Raw genomic sequence first — 24,062 nt, 5'->3', positions numbered from 1 at the left:
CTATATAGATCCACTTCTTTCCTAGTTATCCAAATCAAAGTTAAGGTCTTTTAACAAAAGAGAATAACTGTAATCTTGAACTGAATAAAGCTTTTCAGGTACTCTCCATGAGGAGATTCCTGAGGTTCATAGCAAGTAGATATTAATATAAGCTCTAAAGTCCAATCCTGGACTATATTGAGAGGTCTTCTCTCTGTCCTAAGTTCAGATCTGTCGAATTTTCTCCAAATTCATCTCTTTCCAAACTTATCTTTTCCATGCTGAAAGTTTCAGTAGAGATTTTGATGGCAGTTTCCAGATATGGCTGGAGGTCCTTCATGGTTCCAGCACTGAGTATTTTTTTTTTTTTTTATATCCAGCTCTGAACCAACTTGTGCCATTTTAAAGCAGTGATTCTACTGACTTTCCTTTTTCATTTTCCCCTTATTTATCTTAATCATTATTTTTGTACATATTTATTTATCTTTTCTAGTACATTGTGAACTCATTGAGAACAAGAACTATCTTTTCCCCATTTTTGTATCCCCTGCATTAATACAATGCTACTTAGTACATATTTATTGGCTAAATTTCAGTTTCTTAAACTGGGCCATAAACCCATTTGGGATCCCATAATTGAATATGGGCTCATGAAATTATAATTTATTATCAATAAATATTTGATTTGAATACCTGTTTTATATAACCATGTATTCATGTAAAAATTTGTGGGGCAAAAAGGTGTTATAAATGGAAAAAAAATTTAAGAAGCCTTGGACTGAATGAAATCTTCTTACCTCTCATATGCAAATTAGATAATGAGAAACAGAACCTGTCACCTATCTTGATTCTCTTAGTTTATGGGTTGCTTTCCTTAGTATTTCTTACACAGATATTCTTTCACTCCATTAAAAATATATATATATATTTATTTAAATCACAAAGGGGTACCACCTTATACATAGTTTATAGTTCATAATGAATAAAAAAAGAAAAAAATGGATACATGAGTAATCTATATTCATTTATTTGTCCCTATTTTATGGTTCAGGTCTGAGGAAAATACTTTGCAAACCATAAAGAAATCCAAGCTACCTTAACTATTCTTTATTACTTCTAATTCCCAAAGATTTCTTGCATTTTCCTTTCTTCATATCTTTGCTCAGACTTTTCCTTAATCCTAAAGTGTTCCAATCCTCTTCTCCAATAGAATTCCTGCTTTTATTATTAAACCTAACCAGTTCTATTTCCTTTCTGAAGTCTTTTCTAATATCCTCTTTTAGTAGTGATCTTTCACACTTCGATTTCTTATAATTGTTTTATAATTTTCTAATGCATTTTCTTGAAAAATCATAGTTACCTCTGTGTATGTGTTATACACTCATAGTTAACAGTAAACTCCATGGGGGGTTGTACTATACCTGATCTAATCTTTGTATCTCTTCCAGTGCTTAGAACAATATTTTGTAACAGGTAATAATTGAAACTCTCTTGCTGATATGAAGTTGCTTTATAAAAAGTATCATGTTATGTTATGGTAGGTTAAAATGAAAGGAATTGAGCAGTTGAGGAAACTCAGTCAGGGAGAAGCATCTAGCATTAAAGAGATTAGTTATCATGGATTAATGACTTTATGTCAGACTTAAGTAAACTAGAGCAATGCTACTTAAGATGTTTATAGGGTAGAGAGAAACTATAAAGTTATACCTCTCTGCAATCTTCTAGAGGTTATAGGATCTTAACTAATAACTCCTTTCTCTGCAAAAACATGACAACTCATCCTGTTTCCTCCCTTAACCCTATATATGGCAAGCTCATTTAAGAAATGTTTTTTTCAAGACTGAATGAACAATTGGTTTATAACTCTCTACTCTGTATAGAGAGTAGAGAGAAAATAAACACTAAAAAAAAATTAATTTATTGAATACTAAATACCAACTCATTAAAATATTTAACAAATAGACTTGAGTAATCTTTAATTCACATTAATCAATATTATCAATATTTATTAATTACCTACTATATACCAGGTGGGGCAGCTAGATGGCACCATGCATAAAGTGTTGTGTCTGAAGTCAGAATATCTAATTTTCATGAGTTCAAATCCAGTTTCAGACACTTAATAGTTGTGGGATCCTAGTAAAGTCTCTTAATTCATTTGCTTCAATTTTACTAATCCATAAAATGAGCTAGAGAAAGAAATGGCAAACCACACTAGTGTCTTTGCCAAGAAAACTCCAAATGAGATCAAAAAGAGTCATATATGACTGGAAAAAAATGACTTAGCAACAATAACAGCATTGGTGATAAAAGGAAAAAGTAAAGAGTTTCTTACCTTTGAGTATCTTACATTGTTTTGGAGTAAACACTATATAGATATATAAGCATATAGAGAATATACACAAAAAATAAGTACAAGGGAATTTTAAGAGATGTGTTCAAATTTAGAAGACCCAGAGAAGGCTGCAGGATGGCAATAGTATTTGATCTAAAGCTTGTAGAAAACCAAAAATTCCAAGAGAGGGAAGTGGAATGAATTCATTCCAGATATGGGGAAAAATCAGTGCAAAGGCACAGTGATGTAAGATGAAATATAAACAGAAAATAGTTTTGGTTTGATCACAGAACCCTAGAAAGGGAATAAAGAAGAAAAGAATGCTGGACAAAGAGGAATGGGCCAGATTTTGAAAATCATATGTGTATATGTATATGTATATGTGTATATTTGTGTAACAGGCAAAAGAGAATATATTTAGCCCTTGGGACAACAAAGGGAACAGTGGATTTTGTTGGGTAACAGGATGATGTGGTCAAACCCACACCTCAGGCAATTACTTTGACAAGTGGATTAGAGTAGGATGAAGCTCAAGGCAAGGAAACCACAAAGGAGATACTATGATAATACAAGCAAGGGATGTTGAAAACATGAATTGGAATGGTGACTGTGTGAGTGGAAAAGTGGTCAAATATAACCTATGTTGCATAAACCTTTCCATTAGAGTATGAGGCTTTTGTTTTTAAGGAAGTTCTGGATGACCTTTTTATTTTTAAAAATTAATTTATTTAAAACTACAAAATAGAAAAAAAATTATCATGTGGACAGCAGATTATAAGAGAAAATTCAAAATAGAAAGCAATAAATTTTCATTTAAAGAAAACATATGTAATAAATATTACACATTGTATTCAGAACTTTGCTTCCTTGTAGGTTTCTTTTCTTCTCTATACTTTTTACTTTATTCTTTTTTCTCCTTTCCTCCATCCCACCTCCCTAAGAAGGCTAAAATTAAGCACAGATATATTAATTTATAGTATAAATATACATAGAGACATAAATATATATACATATCTATAGATGCATGTAATCATACACATATATACACATATATATTCATATACATCTATGTAAGACTATAGTATGCTTTATTTCCTTGAGAGTATAAGTTTCTTATGGGCAGAAACTATATCATCCATATAGCACAGCATAATTTTGTAAAGACTAAAAGAAATTTTTGAGATCATCTATTCTAATCACAAACTATTTCAATAGCCTCCTATTTGTTTTATCTCCCCTCTACCTTCTCTAGTCCTCTCCATTCAGTTCCCAGTCAACAAGCATTTATTAACTGCCTGATATTTTCTGGACACAGTTAGTGCTGGAGTCACAAAGAAAAACAAAAAATCTCTACCCTCAAGAAAGTTACATTCTTTATTTTAAAAGATATGCTAAAATGTATTCCTAAAGTATGGGTCTCACCTTGTCATTCTTTTCCTTGAAAAATTCCAGCAACTCTCTATTTCCTTTAGAAATACTATCTGGCTCCAACTTCTCTTTCCAGACTTAGCACACATAACATTCTTTCATGTAATTCATGTGTCAGCCAAACTTCCCTATTCTTTATTTGTAATATTCTCTCATGTCTCTCATATTTCACTATCTCCCATGAGATACTTTTCCTCCACCTCTTAGAATCCTTAATTTCTTTAAAATTTAGTTTACATTCCATCTTATAAAAGAGGTTTTTCTTAATCCTCAAATCACCATTACTCTTCCTCCCCCCCAAAAAAAAGTCCAACAAACTAGTGTTTACATTTTTTATTGAGGCAATAAAAGGAAAAAGTAAAGCAAAGTAAAGGAAACGAAACAACCTTGGATTTAAGAAATCCTGGGTTCAAATGAAGCCTTCAAGGCTTACTGCCTATATGATTTTGGTCAGATCATTTAATCTTTATGTGGTCCAAGACCCTCTCTAGTACTAGAAATTGAAGACAAGATACCAATTTCTATTTATAGAGAGTTTCTTCATCAAGAGTTCTCAATGCTAATAAAACCACAAGTCTGGTCCTTCAACATTCCTATTGATTTATTATATATTTTGTATTTACTTAATTTTGTATGAAATCTCCCCTCTAAATAGAATGTAAACCCCTGAAGGCAGGAAATCTCCCCTCCCCCTTTCTTTCCAGTGTAGTGTCTGCAGCATAAAAAATGCTTACTAATTCTTGCTAATACATAAATGAATAATTGAAGTAACACCCTAATCCTACAGATAAGAAAATTAAGACCCAAAGGTGATATGATGTGATCAAGGTCACACATACCTAAAAAATAAAAATAAAATTGGGTCTAGAATGCTAATCTCTTTACTTTTAGTGTGGTATTAGATACCACCTTCTTCTTTTGTTTCTTTCCAGAGTTTCCAGTATAACTTATTATATACAACTGGTATTCAGTATATGATATGAATTCACTGTCTCCACAGTCTACTATTTTGACTCTCTCTCCCTACACTGGCAATTTTACTAGTTTTTTAAATGTAAGCCTAGTCTACACTTAGCACATGTGTAGTATTCATTAGACCTCTAGCAATGAGCATTAAGGGATCTTCTATTTCCTCCTAAGTTCCGGTTACATTTTCTGGGAATCTATGTTTATATAGTAACTTTGAGTATGTGTGCCACAGTGAGACTTTGTTCTGCCAGCTTAGGAATATAGGTAGGAGGGGGACACAGGGATGAGTACGATTATAAGTTTGGCAGGCAAAAGCATAAAGGAAGTATAGGCAATACCAGTGAAAACTCAAAAGGTATGTTAAAACTTCACCCAATGGGAAAACAGAATGTCACTATCTTAAGTAGATGCCCCCAGATCTCAATGGAAAATCATCAAATGTGGATTATTTTCTCAAGAGTAATAAAGAGTTGAATGTTTCAAAGATAAAAGAGAACTAAACATATATATATATATATATATATATATATATATATATATATATATATATATATATATATATATATATATATATATATATATATATATATGTATGTATATATAATTTTAAAACTAACTTTATGAGTAGGGAGGAAAAGTAATTTCATTGTAATAATATCTCAAAATGTTGGTCCACTACCTTGATGTCTATGAGAGTATTCATTTGCCAACATTTTAAGATCATTAGAATTTCTGATGCTATCCAAAAACCAAGACAGGTGGCTGAATGCAGTCTATTCAATGCATGAGATTTGAGACTCTTATAAATGAACTCTACTCCAGTTTCACATGGTTTAATTTTCTATTCTAAAGTCAAAATCCAGGGGTTTGTCCTCAGCAAGTTCTCCAGTATCTCATTGTGTCAAGGGTAAACACCATTCCATATAAAATAAGGAAAAAACTTCCTTATCAGTCCAACTGAGGGACGAATGAGTTGGTTGTATTTAACCTTTGATTCCTCCCAGCTTCCTCTGGGCAAAAAAAGAGACATTCCATGTGAATTATACCCCGAGTCTTTGGCACTCACTGAAACTGAGCAGTCAAAGGGAGCCTAGTGAGGCATTCAGATTTTATAAACTGAAACTCACTCACACAATGAGGATCCTGGGGGAAGAGAGGATTGTAAGTGAAATCCAAAGACAGGAGAAATATTTCATTATAAAGACTAGTCAGTTAAAAATGGTTGGTTTTTGCAATATGAAAATTCATAGACACACCTACATATCCCATACCCAAAATAAGTTTATAATCACATATGTATATTTATATGAATGTGTATGCATATACTTATATATGTGTACATATATGTTTGCACATGTGTATATAAACCTATTTTGGGATAGAAGGAGGGGTGTGTGTGTGTGTGTGTGTGTGTGTGTGTGTGTGTGTGTGTGTGAACAATCCTCCTCCTGGTGAGCATGGATGATTTAACTGTCTTATTAGTTCAATACATTAAAATAGGAAGAATCAGGCCTAGCTTCCTAACTGTTGAGGAAGATGGTTTCTCCTTAGGTATACTACAAAGCTCAGAGTAAAAGCTCTAGAAACTGCTGGATCATCAGATCAATAGATTCAAAGATGACTAGGGTATGTGGGTTTATGCAGTTTAAACATTTGTTCAGGGAGTCTGCCTGAGTAGACTTTTATTGACACCTACAGATCAATGCTAATTTTTGATCATTTTCAACCTACAAAAACCTCTTGACCCCATGGCCACCTTTGGGGCACTTCAAGTCGTCAAAAGCAATCAGAGTTGATGATGTAAAATTGTCAGACTGCTTAAGACTCCAAGTAGTCACAGCTATCCCCAGGAGCAGAGCTGGGAGGTTAGCAGATAGCCCCAAGTTACCAGCACAGTCCTTCCCTGGCACACAATTTGCCATATCCTGATGCCATTTTACTTCATGAAATGGTAAGTTGATTTGATCCCATAATTCATGTGATTCTTGTGCCTAGAAGTTCAAAAGAGAACCAAATGAAAAGAAGATTAAGCTTGGTGACGATTCAATGAATGAAAACTTAGTGATCCCAGGTTATTAAAATAACACCATTATTTTTCCTTTCAATCATTATTGCCCATCTTCTGATAGACTGTCAAATAAATGTGACAACTTACTTAACTGTGAACTATATTTTGTCTGAGAACAACAACAACAAAACATACCAAAAAAAAAAAAAAAAAAATCTGGAATAAAAATATAGGTTGGGCAAAGAAAGAAAATTAGGACAAGTGTATAGGGGTATACTAGATTAGACGTGAGGCTAAAACTTGAGGAATAAAGACTATTGCATATGAGAACTCAATGGAAAAGACAGGATGGGAGAAAAAGAGGGAGGTAAACCAGGGAGATACACTAATGGCTTTAGAGAGAAAGAAAAGAGGCTAGAGGATATATTGGAGTATGAAAATCATGATGCTGGAAACTCATAATTTTTCAAAAACAAATTAGAGTGGGTAAATATTAACTTTTATTTTATTATCACTTCCAGGGGAGAAGGGAAGGAAGGAGATATGAAGAAGATCATCACTGTAAAAGAAAGGCTAGGATGATACTTCTTTTGGAGTAAATACTGGGTCAATTTTAAGAGGAAAATCAATCAGTTGAAGGAATCAATCAGTCAAACTCAGTTATCTGATGTGATATAGATGAAGTGACCAGTTGTGAAACTAATTTTTTTTCTGTTTTTCAGCTAGCTTTTTTGGCATTTTGTAAAAACCAATTTAAATGAGTCCTAAATAAAACTTCCCCTTCGCTTATGTTGGGGGTTATGTTAGAGTTCCATTTACGATGAATGCTTTGTTACCTCTAAAACAGTCCATGCTCTAGAAAGATATGTTTTTGTCATCTTTTTACAACGTTTCTACTAACCTGAATTTCACATGCAGTTATCTAAAAAAGAACCCCACAGAATGTATGTGTGGATGGGTTGATTTTTTATCCAAAGAACTTTTTTTCCTGTAACTTTCAAGAAATAAATATTTTACTTCAGGAACTGTTTTTTCTTAATATACTTTTTGAATTTTGAGAAGTTTTATTTTTAAATCACAGTAGCCCTAAAAAATGAAAAATATAAACCAAAATCAACAGAAGACTTGATTTCAGTGGTATTTTATGCCAACATAATCTCTGTGCCAAAATTCAGTGCCAGACATGAACTTAAAACTTGAGTCCTGTAGCGTAACTTGCAGTTCATAATGTTGCAGTGGGTGGTATGTAAGGCTGGGGCCAGGGCCGCCGGAAAGCTTCTACTTTCAAGGATCTAAGCCATAAATGTTTATTAAAAGAATCTATAATGAAATCAGTTTTGTTATTTTTTTAATGGTTGCCTTGAGTATGTTGGATGAGTGAATGCAGGCTGTTAATCATTAAGTACTCATGTTACAAAAAATGTTTGATAGTATTGCCATCTAGGGGCTGAATGAAATTCTCAGCCCTGAAATAAACTGTAATTGAGCAGGTGCTGCTATTGACAATATACATATGTTTTTTCTTTATAGCCCACATGCTTTTAGTGTTTCTTATGACAAAAAATATCTCTAAATGTCCCCTAGCAGCCAACCCTTTTTTACATATAATCTGTTAGAGGTGATTACTATTTGTGTCAGAGCTTATGCTTTTTTGGCATCAATTACTGAATAGTCCTAACAAAGAATTATACTTTTTTGCATTATTAATCTTGCCCATGTTTGCCCTGTTTCACAGAAAACGAATCGTTTATCAGAAAAGTATGTTTGTAATCGGGACTTGTGGCATCTTCACATTTAATATTCATTATGGTCATTCCATCTCTGTGCTGTATTTATCTAAAAGACCAATCCAGTGTTGTGGAGAAATAACTATTTAAATATTTATCATCTAACTTTTAATATTTAAAAAAAGAGAAATTAATATTTCTGTAAAATTTGTTGCAGAGTCTGGTTGCTTAGCAAATGTTTAAATATTAAAGAATTCCAGGGGTTGGCATTTAACAGTTTAATCAGACTTATTGAAACAGGGAAATTGGCTTCACAAATTTTTGCTACATAAAGAAAATTGTATTTTTCTCTACCTGTGTTTAATAGCTAAATAAGAAACATGAACACAATAATTCAAACCCTTAACTAACTATGTAGAAATGGTATTCTGTAGTTTTGCCTAAATCAACCTGGTGGGAAAAAAATGGTACATTTTGCTTTGATGTACCTTTTATTATAAATCATTTGGACAAATTGTTATACCATATATCTCTAAGCTAAGGAGAATCACCTTAAGGTAAAATATAGACACACATATTTTTAGCCAGATGTTGCTCCTATTTAAAGCTGTAACCAGCAGTAACTGTGCCTGTGGCAAAATGAGGGTATAGTTGTATCGAAAAGAAGTAGCTTCTCCAAGGATGCCATTCCTCATTCCCATGGCAGCTGAGAAGCAAAATAGGACTCAGGAGAGGGGTATTACAGCAATAAGAGGCAAAGTGGCTGGGACTGTGAGGTGGGGTATGGAACTACTAGTCACCACAGGAGGAAGTATGCCCTTCAAAGTAGGAAGAAGCCTGTTCCTTTTGACACCTTGTGACAAAACCCATTCACCCTCACACTATAACCTGATCCTATAAAAGAAATAAGAGAGCCAAGTGATGACCCCCAGACAGCACACTTAAAATTCCAGTAATCCCAAACTAACCCCGTATGTCATAATTGTTTACATCAATAACTTAGTTATAATTCACCCTTAAGTAATCTATATGGAGCTATTCATCTATGTGTGTAAATATATGTGTGTGTGTATACATAACATGCATGTACAGACATAAGTGAAAACTGATCCATTTGTGATAGACCTGACAATTACTTTATTCTTCTGTTTAAATATCATAAATTATCTTGTCTTCCTATAAAAACATATGGCACAAGTTCATAGATAATGTTTGTGTACCCCAGCCTCCCATCTAGTGATCAGGGTTGATTTATCTTCTGACCAGGAAAAGGAAAAAGGCAAGAGGGCCAAGCTAATCTGCTGACTCTCTCCTATAGACCACAGAGAAGAATGTCACTTTTGGTAAGATTCCTTCTGAGTTCCAACCAGCCAATTATTGTGAAGTTGCTGTAAAGCAACCAAGAGATTTCTGTGACCTTTAAACAAGATACCAGTTTGAAGGCACGAGGTGCAAGCATTATAAAAGGGAGAAATATGTTCAACTTGATGGAGAGAAACCCATAGTCTCTTCTTCCCAATATATGAATTAATGAAAGAATGAATTAAAAAGCATTTCTTAGGTGATTACTGCTTGTAAAGAAATGTGCTAAGAAGTGAGATTATAAATAGGAAAACAAACCAGTCCCTAATCTCAAGGAGCTCATATGCTCAAAGGGGGAGAGGACACATATTAGAGGTTTAAGTGGTAAATCTGAATGAAAAAATAGGTCCTTAGGATCTAGAGACAAAGTGGATTGCACTGCATCTTCTTGCATATCATTTCAAATGATAAAAATAAAATTATATCTCTTTCTGATGTTGATTCATGTGAAAGTGCTAAGGACTTTGATGGGCAGAAATTTTTCTTCCAGGTTTTCAGTGGCTTGGCTAATGAGAAGTCAGGCTAGTAGTATCTGAAAAAGAAATTGCATAGTCATATTTCCATAAGGGTTGCTCCTGTGGGTGGTGGGTTGGTAGTGGGGAAAAAGAGGAAGAAGTTCATGAGCATACCTGATGGAATTAGGTGGGAGGCAATGGGCCTCTTTTCTATTTGCTTTGTTCCCCTTAAGGATCAGAATGTTTTCTTGCTCATTAAAATGTGAGCTTCTTGAGCACTGGATCATGGTTTTTTGTTTTTGTTTTTTTGTTTGTTTTGTTTTGCTTTGTTTCTTTGTGTAACTGACAATATGAGGTTACATTTAGTAAGTTAGATACAAGGGGATGTAAATTTGGAAAGAGCAGATTAGAGGATGGGGTTTTTCAAACTTTTACAATGAGAGTTTTTCAGATTTGTTGAAAAGGAAAAATCAGAATTGAGGGGAGAAGAAAAAAGTAGTGAGTTTTTCACAGGATATATGGAGCAGTAGTATCATGACTGTAGCAGCTGATGGCAGGAACATCTGCAGATTCAAAAGGGTTGGGTTGTTAAAATAAAATAATATAAAATAAAACTCTTGTGAGACCACTAAAAGTTAAAGGTAGAGAGAGGTAGGAAATATAGGGTTTTTTTGGTTTGGTTTGGTTTGGTTTTTTTTTTGTTTGTTTTTTGTTTTTAATGTGAGAGATCTCTCAGATGTCTGGAAAGCTGAGGGAAAAAGTGACAGGGAAACTAGTGGCCCTTATCTCACTCCTCTCTTCAGGTAGATGAGACCTGATTTTAAACATAATCTTTTATTCTGTTAAAGACTTAATTTGACTGATCCAATATGATTTTTCATTAACACCTGCGATTGCCCCTTTGCTGGTATTCCCTTGTGTTCCATAGTTGCTGGCATGAGTGTGCGGAATAGCTATAGGAGTCACAGGAGAGAGTGATCTTTCCTAGTATGTATAAGGTTAGAATCTCATTCAAGGTAGGAAATAGCACAACAGGTATCTGCCAGAACTTCCGGATCATCATGATGCAAAAGGGGAACCAAGGTTGGAAAAATCTGCTCAATAGCTTCTATTGGGGAAGCAGGAGTCTTGTTGCAACAAAGAATTAAAATATCCAAGTAAGATTTTTTAAGCCCATTGTTAGATTCATTCACTTTCTAATTGGATTATGGGGGCACATAATCACAACCCATTCATATGTTTGATAACTATATTTGCAATGACAAACTTTGGGTTTTTGTTTTGTTTTGTTGTTTTTTGCTGAGGCAATTGGGGTTAAGTTATTTACCCAGGGTCACACAACTAGGAAGTGTTAAGTGTCTGAGGGCAGATTTGAACTCAGGTCCTTCTGACTTCAGGGCTGGTGCACAATCTACTGTGTCACCTAGTTGCCTCATTGCAATGGCAAACTTAATAGGAATTTGGAGCTTTTGAAAATTTACTTCATGAGCCTAATATAGGGTTATACATGCTTAATAAATAATTAATAAATAAATTGACTGCAGGGACAGAATGAAAAAAGGCCCAATAGCACTAAAATTCCCAGGGCTCTTAGGTTCAGCATCAAGAGCTGTCTCCCCCAGGTTTCTGGTAGTACAAATAGTTGCAGTGATTTGTCCCATCTGTATATATAATACCTCTTGTTTTTCTCAAAATGATGCTTCAAATAGGCTAAATTGACTGACATGCCAGTAACAATTGATTACCTTATTGTTGGTGTTGGTAATGGTGATAGTGGGTCCATCTCACAGGATTTGACTTCCCTGTATGATGGCTACGAGAACCAGGCTAGAAACATAGAATCATGTCAATTTATTCCTTTGCTTATAATTTAGATTCTTAAAGAAGAGTTATGGATATTCTTGGTATATCCCTACCTTTTAAGGATGATCTGGAGGACCAGTATTACACATGCTTGCAAAATTTATTTTTATAACTAGTGCCATCATTGTGAATACCAGACTGAATAAACTATTGTTTTGATATAGCACTTTATTATATTTCTATCATGTAAGGTTTTTTGTTTTTTTTTTTAAAGGCAAGAACCTTGTTTACTTCATATTCTCTAAATACCCTGTGCCACATAGTCTTCTATCATATCCACAAGGGATGCTCAATAAACATTGCTTCTTAATGATGATAATGAAATGACTACCGTTCCCTTGTGTGCTTTCTCTAGATGATATCAGTCAGTGAATGACCTTCAGATAATGATCTCCAGTTTCCAAAAGGAGCATAATTAATTATTTATTTCTCTTTCAGGGAGCAAGGCATCAGGCCCACCTTTTCGGGTTAGAACCTTTCACAATCTATCACATTGGCATTGTGGCTATCAACCATGCAGGAGAAGTGTCAAGCCCATGGACCCCAGTCCGCACTCTGGAATCTTCCCCAAGTGGATTGAGTAACTTTACAGTTGAAAGGAAGGAGAATGGGCGTGCCTTGTTACTTCAGTGGCCAGAGCCCATTAAAACCAATGGTGTGATTAAGGTACTGTTTTCTCATAGAGCCATATCAGTTAATGCTGAAATAAATAACTATAATTCATTTTATCTCTTTTTTAACACTATGAGGAAGATAGTATATATTATTTTCCCGATTTTACAGACAAGGAAGTGCTTAGAGAGGCTAAGTGATTTACCTGCAGTCAACTAGCAAGCATCTGAACCTAAAATTTCCTATGTCCAAGCATTTTCACTGTGTCCCCCTTTTTTGATATACAATTCTAAAATAACTCCTTATGTCATGACAAATTAACAGTGGGATGAACTCTTTCATAATATGCTATTTCCCTCTGTTAGCTTCCCAAGGTTCTCTAGAGCCATTTAACACAAAAAAGAATAAAGAAAAAAAAAAAAAAAAAACATTCTAAATCCCCCTTCACAGTTGTCTATTCAAGATATGGCTAATACAGGTTTCTAGAAGAAAATAAATTTTAGTAATTAAAAAACCAATCATGTTTATTGTATACCACCCCCTTTTTATTGCATCCATGAGAAGTAGCATAGCTACAAGTTAGATACCATGATCTATTTCTCAGAGGGTTCTTTGAAGTGATATGCCTGGATAATGATGGGTACTGCTCATTTTCCCAGGAATGACAGGAATCAATAAGGTGCAGATCCACTTCCAAGCATCTACTCTGTGCCTAGCATTGTGCTAAGCACTTTACAGATATGCTATTTGATCTTCAAAATACTTTCAAATGATAGACATTATTATTATCCCTCTTGTACAATTGAAGAAACTAAGATAAGCAGTGGGTGATTTATCCAGGATCACACCGCTAGTAAATGATTAAGACTACACTTAAACTCAGGCCTTCCTGATTCTAGATCCAGCAGCTTATCCATTAGTGCCGCCTAAGTATCTATAGGAGATAGCCAAGAAAAGCTGGTTCAGAATTTTCCTTTTGCAGATTATTGAGTGAACCTCAAATGTAGCTTGGGGTTAAAAAATCAGACTTAATAATGTTTTACTTTCAGGTCATCAAATAATGCTTTGAGTGTTGTTTCAGGGATTTTCATTATTATTATTATTTTTAAAATTATTGTTCCTCTCATTGCTGATCATCCCCACTTAAGAGCACATTCACTTTACTCTTTAGGCCACCAGGCAAATGTCAGAATGAGAAAAGAGAACAAAGGTAAAGGATTAAAAAAAAAAAAAAAAAACCACACAACAAGAAATCATTTGTATGTTTTACAATTGCTCTCTTATTCTTATCTCCCTACAGGCCTATAATATCTTCAGTGATGGTAACCTGGAATATACTGGCTTGTCTCGTCAGTTTCTTTTCAGACGCCTAGAACCTTTTACTCTCTACATGTTAACCCTGGAGGCCTGCACTATGGCAGGCTGCACTCACTCTGTACCTCAGGGTCTCTGGACAGCTGAAGCCCCTCCCACCTCTCAGTTGGCTCCCACAATCCAGTCTGTGGGGGCAACAAGCATTGAGCTGAGTTGGTCTGAGCCAATTAATCCAAATGGAAAAATAATTCGCTATGAAGTGATTCACAGATGCTACAAGGGAAACGCTGGGGGGAACAGGACAACTCAAGCAGATGAGAAAATTGTTTTCACAGAATATAACACTGAAAGGAATACATTTGTGTATAATGACAAAGGTTTACAACCTTGGACTCCATATGAATACAAAATTCGTACTTGGAATTCAGCCGGTCACACTGATAGCCCTTGGTCTGTGGTGAAGACAAAACAAGCCCCACCAGAGAGTCTTTTGCCACCTGATTTGGTCTTTGAATCTTTAAACCCACTGAGACTGATGATTTCCTGGGAGCCTCCAGAACAGCCTAATGGGATCATCCATTCCTATCGACTTCAAAGAAATGAAGTACTCTTTCCTTTCAACTTTGATGCTGAGACTTTTAATTATACTGATGATGAATTGCTTCCTTACTCTGACTATAACTATGCAGTGATAGCTTGCACAGCTGAAGGTTGCTCAGTTAGTCGAGCCTCCACCATCCAAACTCCAGAAGCAGCCCCAACTCTAGTCAATCCGCCCTCTGTTTGGGCTCTTAGCGCCACTCAGATAAATGTGTCTTGGTCACCTCCTCCAGTCCCCAATGGAGAAATCATCAAGTATTTCCTGAGGTTTGATGGTAAAGAATACCATGCTGGCAAGAGTCTGTCTGAGGTGGTTTCCCACCTGCAGCCATATACTGAGTATGATTTCACATTAACAGCCTGTACAAATGGAGGCTGCACATCCAGTGAGACTAAATCTACCAGGACAATGGAGGCTCCGCCACAAAATATGGGTCCCCCAAGGTTACAAGCCACAGGCTCAGAGTCAGTAGAAATTACCTGGCAAACTCCTGCAAATCCAAATGGGCAAATAATAAATTATGAGGTTAGGAGAGATAACGAGATTATCTATACTGGTCTGGAAACTCGTTACCATGATTTTAACCTTTCCTCAGGTAAGGAGTACGAATACATAGTGACTGCCAGTAATAGCAAAGGTAGCATCTCTAGTCCAGTAGCTAAAGTCAGAACAAACCCCTCTGCACCATCTGGGATGGCGCCTCCAGAGCTTCAGGCATGGAATTCTCAAGACATTGAAGTGAACTGGAATCCTCCTGTGAAGACCAATGGTGATATCATTAACTATACCCTCCAAGTTTGGGACCCAGTTGAAACAGAGCCCAAAGCCATACACATGAACACAACTCATAATTCTTTTACTAAACGGTCATTCATGGTAACCCAGTTAAAACCCTATCACAGGTAGGTATCCAGTTCTTTGCTTTTAGAATTGTTGCTGTTGTTCAGTTGTTCAGTTTTGTTTGATTCTTCTATGAAGTATAGAAGGCCTTTTTATCCTCCACTAGCTCCCAGTCTGTCCAAATTTATATATGTTATTTCCATGACATTGTCTATTCATCTTATCCTCTGCCACCCCCTTTTCTTTTTGCTTTCAATTTTTCCCAATATCAAGTCCTTTCCTAATGAGTCCTGTCTTCTCATTATGTGGTCAAAGTAGTGTATAGTAGCATGGTGCCTGACACATAGTAGATGTTTAACAAATGCTATAATTCTGAGGTTCTTTTATGTCATTTTCCTTCTATAATATTGCAATATTATAATATTTTAAAAAACTTTTCTAGAATTGCATTTAGGTCCTTAATTATTCTCTTTATTTTTTTGGTTAAATTATCTAGTTCTGAGAGAGGAAAGTTGAGGTTCCCCACTGGTATAATTTTATTGTTTATTTCTTCCTGTAATTCATTTAACTTTTCATTTAAGAATTTTGGATACATATAAAGTATCAAAACCAATTGGTACTGACTAAGAAATAAGAGTAGTGTATCAGTGGAATAGTTCACAAGACACAATAGTCAACAACTATAGTAATCTAGCGTTTGATAAACCCAAAGACGAGCTTCTGGGATAAGAACCCACTATTTGACAAAAACTGCTGGGAAAATTGGAAAACAGCATAGTGGAAACTGAGCATTGACCAACACCTAACACCCTATACTAAGATAAGAAATCAAAATGGGTTCATGATTTACACATCAAGGCTAATACTATAAGCAAATTAGGAGAACAAGAGATATTCTACCTTTCTGATCTGTGAAGAGAGGACTTTTATAGCCAAAGAAGAACTAGAGAACATTATGACATGCAAAATGATAATTTTGATTATCTTAAATTTAAAAGTTTTTATAAAAATAAACCCAATGCAACCAAGATTAGAAAGGAAGCAGAAAGCTGGGTGAGTGGGGGGGGGGGGGTGTATTTTACATCTACTGTTTCTGATAAAGGCCTTATTTCTAAAATATAGACAGAGTTCACTCAAATATAAGAATACAAGCCATTCCCAATTGATAAATAATCAAAGGATATGAACAGATAGTCTTCCAAAGAAGAAATTAAAGCCATGCTAGGCATATAAAGAAAAAAAAAGTTCTAAATCACTAAAGATAGGAGAAATGCAAATTAAGACAACTCTGAAGTGCCACTTCACACCTATCATACTGGCTAGGATAACAGAAAAAGATAATGATTAATGTTAGAGAGGATGTGAGAAAACTGGGACACTAATACATTGTTGGTGGAGTTGTGACATGATGCAACCATTCTGGAGAACAATTTGGAACTATCCCAAAGGGCTATCAAACCCTTTTACACAGCAGTGGGTCTGAATTCCAGGAAAATCATAAAGGAGGGAAAAGCACCTACATGTGCAAAAATGTTTGTTGCAGCTCTTTTTGTGGTAGAAAAGAAGTGGAAAATGAGTAGATGCCCATAAATTGGGGAATGGCTGAATAAATTATGGTATATGAATATTATGGAATATTATTATTCAATAAGAAACAATTAGTAGGCTGCTTTCAGAAAGGCCTGGAGAGGCCTTACTGTACACAGTAACAATTGTAATATAGTAACAAGATGATCAACTTTTATGTACTTGGCTATTTTCAATGAGGTGATTTAAAGCAGTTCCAATAACCTTGTGAAGAAAAGAGTCATCCACATTCAGAGAGAGAACTTTGGAGACTGAATGTGGATCAAAGCTTAGTATTTTCTCCTATTTTTGGTGGTAGTATTGTTTGTATGTGTGTTTTTCTCTTTCTCATTTTTTTTTTCTTTTCATCTGATTTTTCTTGCAAACATAGTGAATATGAAAATAGATTTGAAGAACTGCACAAGTTTAACCTCTAATGGATTGCTTGCTATCATGGCATCTCAGAGTAATAAAAAATCTCAGAGACCACCTATTCTACTGCATCCTAGAAGCAGAGATTCCATCTTAATTTGAAAAAAATCAGAGATGAACAATTTGCTGTTAGTAACCCAATCGCCTTTTAGTATACTCTAATTATTTGGAATTTTTTTTTTTTTCTACATTAACCTGAAATCTGCTTCTCTGAAATATATACCCTTTGTTCCTAGTTCTGGCCTCTGGAAGCAAGCAAACTAAGTTTAATCCCTTTATATACTTCTTAAAGTATTATTTCCTTATTTCAGACTGCTTTAACTGCCCCAACTCCTACAATTAATCTTTGTGTAGAATGCCTTCAGGGCCTCACACCCTCACAGTTTACTTCTTCTAGATGGTGTCTAATTTGTCAATGCCTTGCACACCCACCCCACCCCTCCATTCTTGTCCCTCTACGTGATGCCTAAAATCAAGTATGTTTCTGATTTGTTCCAAACAAGGCAGAATTCAATAGAATTGTGAGTCTCCTAGAAATCATGTGTGTGTCTACTTTTGACAATGCTTTTGTTATAGTCACCTAAGATCATACTGGTACTTTTGATTTTCTTATTACCAGCAGCTCAGACCATTACAATTCCCAATTCCTTGTGATACAAACTATTTTTAGCCATATATCTCTCATCTTGTCTTTATGTAGGCATTTTTAACTTAAATGCAGAATTTGTATTCATGCATTATTTCCATCTTATTTTATTTCTTGGGTGACTGGAGTCAGTTTAAGATAGCCCATGAGATATGATTTTTAAATTTTCAGTGTATTTACACTTTGGAAATCAACCAATGCTACAAATCATGTATTGATTTATTGTTTTGTTTATTGTCTATATTTAATAAAATAAGGAGAAAATGTTATTTCTTGCAATTCAAGTTGGAAAGTGTCATGTGTACTTTTTTTTTTTTAATTTGGAAAGCCAGTTGTTAAATATTTAACAGGCCACCACCAGGATTCCTCTGTAGAAGTCTGTAGAGATTGCTGATATTTATCTTTCCTAGCTATGTCTCATGTAAAAATTTGAAGATTTTAGCTCCCTCCCTGGGAGAATGAAGCTCCCTTGACAAATCACAGTATTCTTTACTCTACCCTAAGCATAATTTGTTCTGAGACATATACATATTAAACATTAAGGATCAATCTCATGACTTCTTTTTTGTCCCTTTATTCAAGCAAGTGTTTAGTGATGCTATATATGTATATATCACTGCAGCTTCCCCCAGAATCATCCCTTTTCTCTAAGAAAAATAACATGTTAAAGATAAAGATAAGAAGAATTGTCATGTCTGATCAAAACATTGAAAAAGTCTGAAAATTATTTCCAATGATTTTGTGATTTTACCATCTCTATAAAGGGATAAGGATAAAGTCATGCTTGTTTTTTTTTATAATTCTGCAATATTCGCTGGAGTGTGTGTGTGTGTGTGTGTGTGTGTGTGTGCCTTTCTCCATACATTGTTGTAGTCGTGTATATTGTCTTGTCTCTATGTTATACTGTGTCAGTTCATAAAGATCTTTTCCATGATTTTCTAATATTCATCACATTCATTATTTCATATAGTAGTTATATATAAAAGGATTACATCACTAGAGTGGTTTACTGGAACCTCTCTCTATGTAATCCAACTCTTTGTGCTAAGTGTAGAAGCTCTAGTCCCTATTCTTATGCCATAAATAAGAGTTTAATATTACCCTCCCCACAATTTAAATAATCTACATCCCCAGAGAGAAGTTTTAAATAGAATTTTATGCTTAAAATTTAGTAAAATGAACAGAACAACTTTAAAAAATATTAAAGCTTGAAATTGTGTTGATTTCTAACCATCTCAAGTAAAATTCAGCTATTATCATAATTTAGTGATGTGTAGATTAGATACCTCCAGTAATTATCTCTGATGTATGGCGCTGTTTCAATGAAACATTCATGGTCTTTCGCACCTACTTGTGACAGTTATTTAGAACTCTATTAAATATTAAACAGTAATTAGAACTTCTGCAGGTATCTTCCAAAGATGTTCCCAGTGCTTTGTGGTTTAGCTTTTGTCTGCTTCAGATTCAGGAGATTCAAAAGTTTCATCTTAGTTGCAAAATGAGGCAATAGAGTTGGAAGGCAAATTTGTTGGAAAAAAATTAAGAATCTCATGAGAGTCAGCTGGGAGTCATGGAACTGAGAACTGCTATTAGACTCAGGAAAACTGGAAATTTGATTTCCATATCTGGCTCATACTGATAGTGTAAATCTTAGCACATCCTGAACATTTTGTGTCCTAGGCAAGTCTCTAAGTTGCAAGGCAGCTATAGATTTGTATTAATAGACAATTTCTCTTACCAGGAACTTTCTCCACCAAAGGAAAAATGCATCTCACATTTTTTTTTTTTAATGCTAATCATTAGCCTCATTAATAAAGATAAGTAAATCAACTGTATTATGATTGTAGATAATATTCCCAGTTGACCAAGGGATTCATGTTGTGTTCATTTTTCTGCCATCAAAACTATTCAGAAATTTTAGGACACCCATTTGCTTATTTACAGTATGCAGGATTTGAGCTGAGTCTTGAAGGAAAGCAAGCAAAACAAAATAGATTAGGTTGGATAAGAGGACAGATGAAAGAGGTGGGTCAGGAAGAAGAGAGGGGAAAAAAAGGAAATTATATGAAGAGGCAGAAGAAAAATAAATAAATAAAAAGGATGAAAAGGAAAAAGTTAAGGGAAGTAATTCATGAGAAGAAAATCCTTTACAAACATAAAAACACTGGATAAATGCTAACTCTCAACATTATTATTAATTCCAGTCCAATAAACATGTATTAGACAATTCTATATCCCAGGCACTGTACTAACTATTGGGGACACAATTACAGAAAAGACAGCCCCTGCCTTCAAAGAGCCTACAATCTAAATGGTTAGGCAACTTAGAAAAGAAATCAGGAAAGGAGATGGAGAAGGAACAGGGAAGAACACCAGTGTATAGCCAGTTCAGCCTCTATAAAGGAAATGATTGGGAGGAGCCTAGAACCCCCAGCCTTCTAATCAGAGGGGCGAGAAAACTGCTGGAGGTGGTGTCAATCAATACCTTGGAAAATAAAGTCCTCCAAGATTTAAAAAAAATTAAAGATGAGATAAGTAAAGAAGAAGAAACAGACTTCATTGAGCAGCATGATGATGACTTTAGAAGTGATGAGCTTATGCTGGGAGGGAAACTTGATCTTGAAACCAGGCAAGCAGCAGAAGGAAAATGATAATAATAATTGTTATCATTTATGTAGTTCAGTTATGTATTTTAAATTTCTCAAAACATATTATCTCATATGATCCTTACAGCAAACATACTGCTTCAGTAGAAAATTTTATTAGAATGAATTCTACATCTAGAGTCAAAGAACCTCAGCTCAAATTCTATTTTGGCCATTTACTTTTGTTTGACATTGAACAAATTACTTCGCCCCCATCTTCCCCATCCCCACCATCCCCACCCACAGAGTCTCAATTTCTTCAGTGAAATTAATTATCTCTTTTTCCCTCATGCTTCAGACAATATTATCTTCATTTTACAGATGAGGAAATTGGGTTCACAAAAATTAAATGCTTTCCCTATGATCATAAAACTAATAAATATTAGAAGAATTTTGAGATTCAAACATAGGCCTTTTCCAAATCCATTTCCAACCATCTTTCCACCATACTAGAATAAGTGACTTTTAGGGAGAAAGAAGTGCAGTGGTAAGAAAAGAATTAGAGAATATGCAACCAAAAGTTGTCCAGCAAAGAAAAAAAGAAAGAGAAAGAAAGAAAAAATCAGGAAAAAGGCCAAAAAGATTTTAAAAGATGAAAAAGAGAATGAAAAGAAAGCAGTAGATGGAGTGATAATAAAATAGGTAAAGCATCAGAAATTAAAAAAACACTCAGCCATGAAGCTAAGGATATAATACCAACAAAACCAAAATTCTCAGATGGGGCGGGGGAGGAGAAAGAGAGAGGGAAGTCCTCCATGTACCAATAATCCATTCCAAGTGACAGGAAAACAACTAAAAGACAAAAAATAATTGATTGGTTGAATTTAACTAGAAAGCAATAAGGTGTCTTCATAACTGATAATCTAATATGTGACTCAGTCAACTTTGTCCCCAAAGGTCTTAGTATGAGTATAAGAGAGCTTGGTTTAAGATGTTCAGTATTAGGTGGGGAGATTTATTAACACTGAAACCTTAGCTCTATAATGTTCCTTCATGACCTGAACATATTCCTGGTGAATGATTTAACTTTACTCATAGAAATTTGAGCCTAGAGATTTAGAAATTGTCATATACCAAAAGAACTCAGGCTTTATTAGTTTCTTATGGCATTCATTGTAAAAGTCTGTCCTATAGGGTCCAATAATCTTTGGACTAGACTAAAATTTGAGAAGTCATCTAGTTCATCCATTTGTACCTAATTTAACTTCAATAGGTGAAAATCTATCTTACAAATCAGTAGGAAGAAATATTTCATAAGCATTTCTTTAAAAAAAAAGTCACTTCTTGGTTCACAGAAAAGATGAAAATAATTAGAGAAGAATAAATATTTTAATTTTAATTCTTTCCATGTAATTCTGCTGTTGTTCATTGAGTGTTGATTTATGTTCCCAAAGGTATGAGATAAGAATTCAAGGTTGCACATTGCTGGGATGTGCTACAAGTGACTGGACAGCTATACAGACATTTGAAACTTCACCACTGATGCAACCTCCACCACTCTTAGAGGTGCAAATGAGTTCAAGAGGATTCCAGCCCAAAGTTTCTCTTCAGTGGACCGGGCCACTTCAGCCAAATGGGAAAATTCTATATTATGAATTATATAGAAGACAAATAACAGCATTGCCTGGAAAATCAAGCCCAATACTAATATACAATGGAACCTTAACCTCATTTATAGATTCTGAACTCTTTCCTTTTACAGAATATGAGTATCAGGTAAGAAATTTAACTTGTCTCCAATTCAGAAGTGAATTCAATGCCTATTACACAATGTCTCCTTATAAAACCTATTTGTATTTCTCAATGACTTTGTATAAGTTTAGGATATTAAGATAATTCATATGTTTATGCATAGGGCAGGTGAAAAAACAAAGATCACATGTACTTATACTCTTACCTTTCTCATCACTTGAACATAATCATTAATTGTGCCGAAAAGATTTAATCTAAGGATATTTGTTCCTCATGAAAAGATTTCACCATTTTTTTTTCTTTCTACTTATTGACTAGTGATGGATCAAGAATCATTGATTACATGATTTTTGACTTAGTTGAAAACTCACACTTGTCAATTTTCTGATTAAAATACCTTATGAATTACCAAATATATGTTAAAATATCAACACAAAATCACAGAGGATCCATCCTCCAGAACATTGCATGCAATCTCAAACCATACCCTTAAGAAAGACAAAATGGAGTTAGTTAATTAAATCCATTTGTAAAATAATTAAGGTTAAGGATGTAAAGATACTTCTTTTAAAGTATACGTGTATGTGTGTGTATATATTTTTGTGCACATACATATATATACATATATGTATACATACATAATCATATATGTGTCTAAAAGGAAGAGAATTGTATTCAAAGTTTATTCTACTGCAAGGGGTATTAAAAGTGAACATCAGCTCATTTACTAAATCCCTGAAACTCAGGGTACCCCAGGGTGCTTAAAAGAAGAGAATAGGGACTTTTTTCATTTTTCATTTTTGTGCATCACTAACCACAATCATGGTGATTTGCACATAGTGGGATTTTAATACATGTTCATTCACTTTCATTTCGAGGTACCATCACAGGTGCCACAGACTGTCAATAAAATATACCAAGAAGGATATAGATAAATTCATGAATAATAACGACTTAACAGGATATAGTTGTCTAAAGATTTTACTGGTCTATCTCTAACCGTTGAGATTCATATAACAAGCCATGCATAACCACAAAATGGCTGTTACTTTTACTATTAGAAATAGACTGATGAACACAATGGACCATTGGTCTGAGCAAATGTGATAATTTTTATATTCTTGTATTTAACTAGTAGTATAATTAACTAGCAGTGAAAAATTATTTGACAAGCTAGATTTCATTCAGAAAAGAAAAGGTAACCAGAATGATGAAAGGTCTCAGAATGATGGCATACCTGGATCACTTGAAGGACCAGGGAGTTTTAGCCTGAGGAACATAAGGGCATTAAAAAAAAAACTGAAACATTCTTTTGAAAAAGGGATTATGTTTGTTTTCTTTGGGTGGGAAGACCAAACTGAGAGCAATTTGTGAATATTGCAGAGAAGCAGATTTATTCTTGGTTTAAGTAAAAAAAAACTTCCCAGCAAAACTGTCCAAAAATGAACTTCTTTGGGAAGTAATGAGTTCCTCCTCATCACTAGAGATCTTCAAGCCCAGACTGGATAACTGGCCTCCAGGGATAATATAGAGAGGATTCATGTTCAGCACTAGACTGTGCTGAATGAATTCTGAGATCCTTTCTAAT

The 24,062-nt window shown here is 34.6% G+C and overlaps 1 protein-coding gene across 1 annotated transcript in view; it reads left to right on the top strand.

Moving 5' to 3' along the window:
- Positions 1-24,062, top strand: part of USH2A (usherin) — a 1,025,480-nt gene that overhangs the window by 947,521 nt on the left and 53,897 nt on the right. Inside the window, exons 61-63 of the mRNA XM_074264677.1 lie at positions 12,565-12,792; positions 14,039-15,555; positions 22,177-22,498. Of these exons, the coding sequence (XP_074120778.1) occupies positions 12,565-12,792; positions 14,039-15,555; positions 22,177-22,498 (2,067 nt within the window). The remainder of the gene's footprint in view (positions 1-12,564; positions 12,793-14,038; positions 15,556-22,176; positions 22,499-24,062) is intronic.

The sequence above is a fragment of the Sminthopsis crassicaudata genome, chromosome 4 (genome assembly GCF_048593235.1).
Source record: "Sminthopsis crassicaudata isolate SCR6 chromosome 4, ASM4859323v1, whole genome shotgun sequence".
NCBI classification, from domain to species: Eukaryota; Metazoa; Chordata; class Mammalia; order Dasyuromorphia; family Dasyuridae; genus Sminthopsis; species Sminthopsis crassicaudata.
Note: the sequence above shows the minus strand (reverse complement) of the source record. Positions and strands in the feature narration are given on the sequence as shown.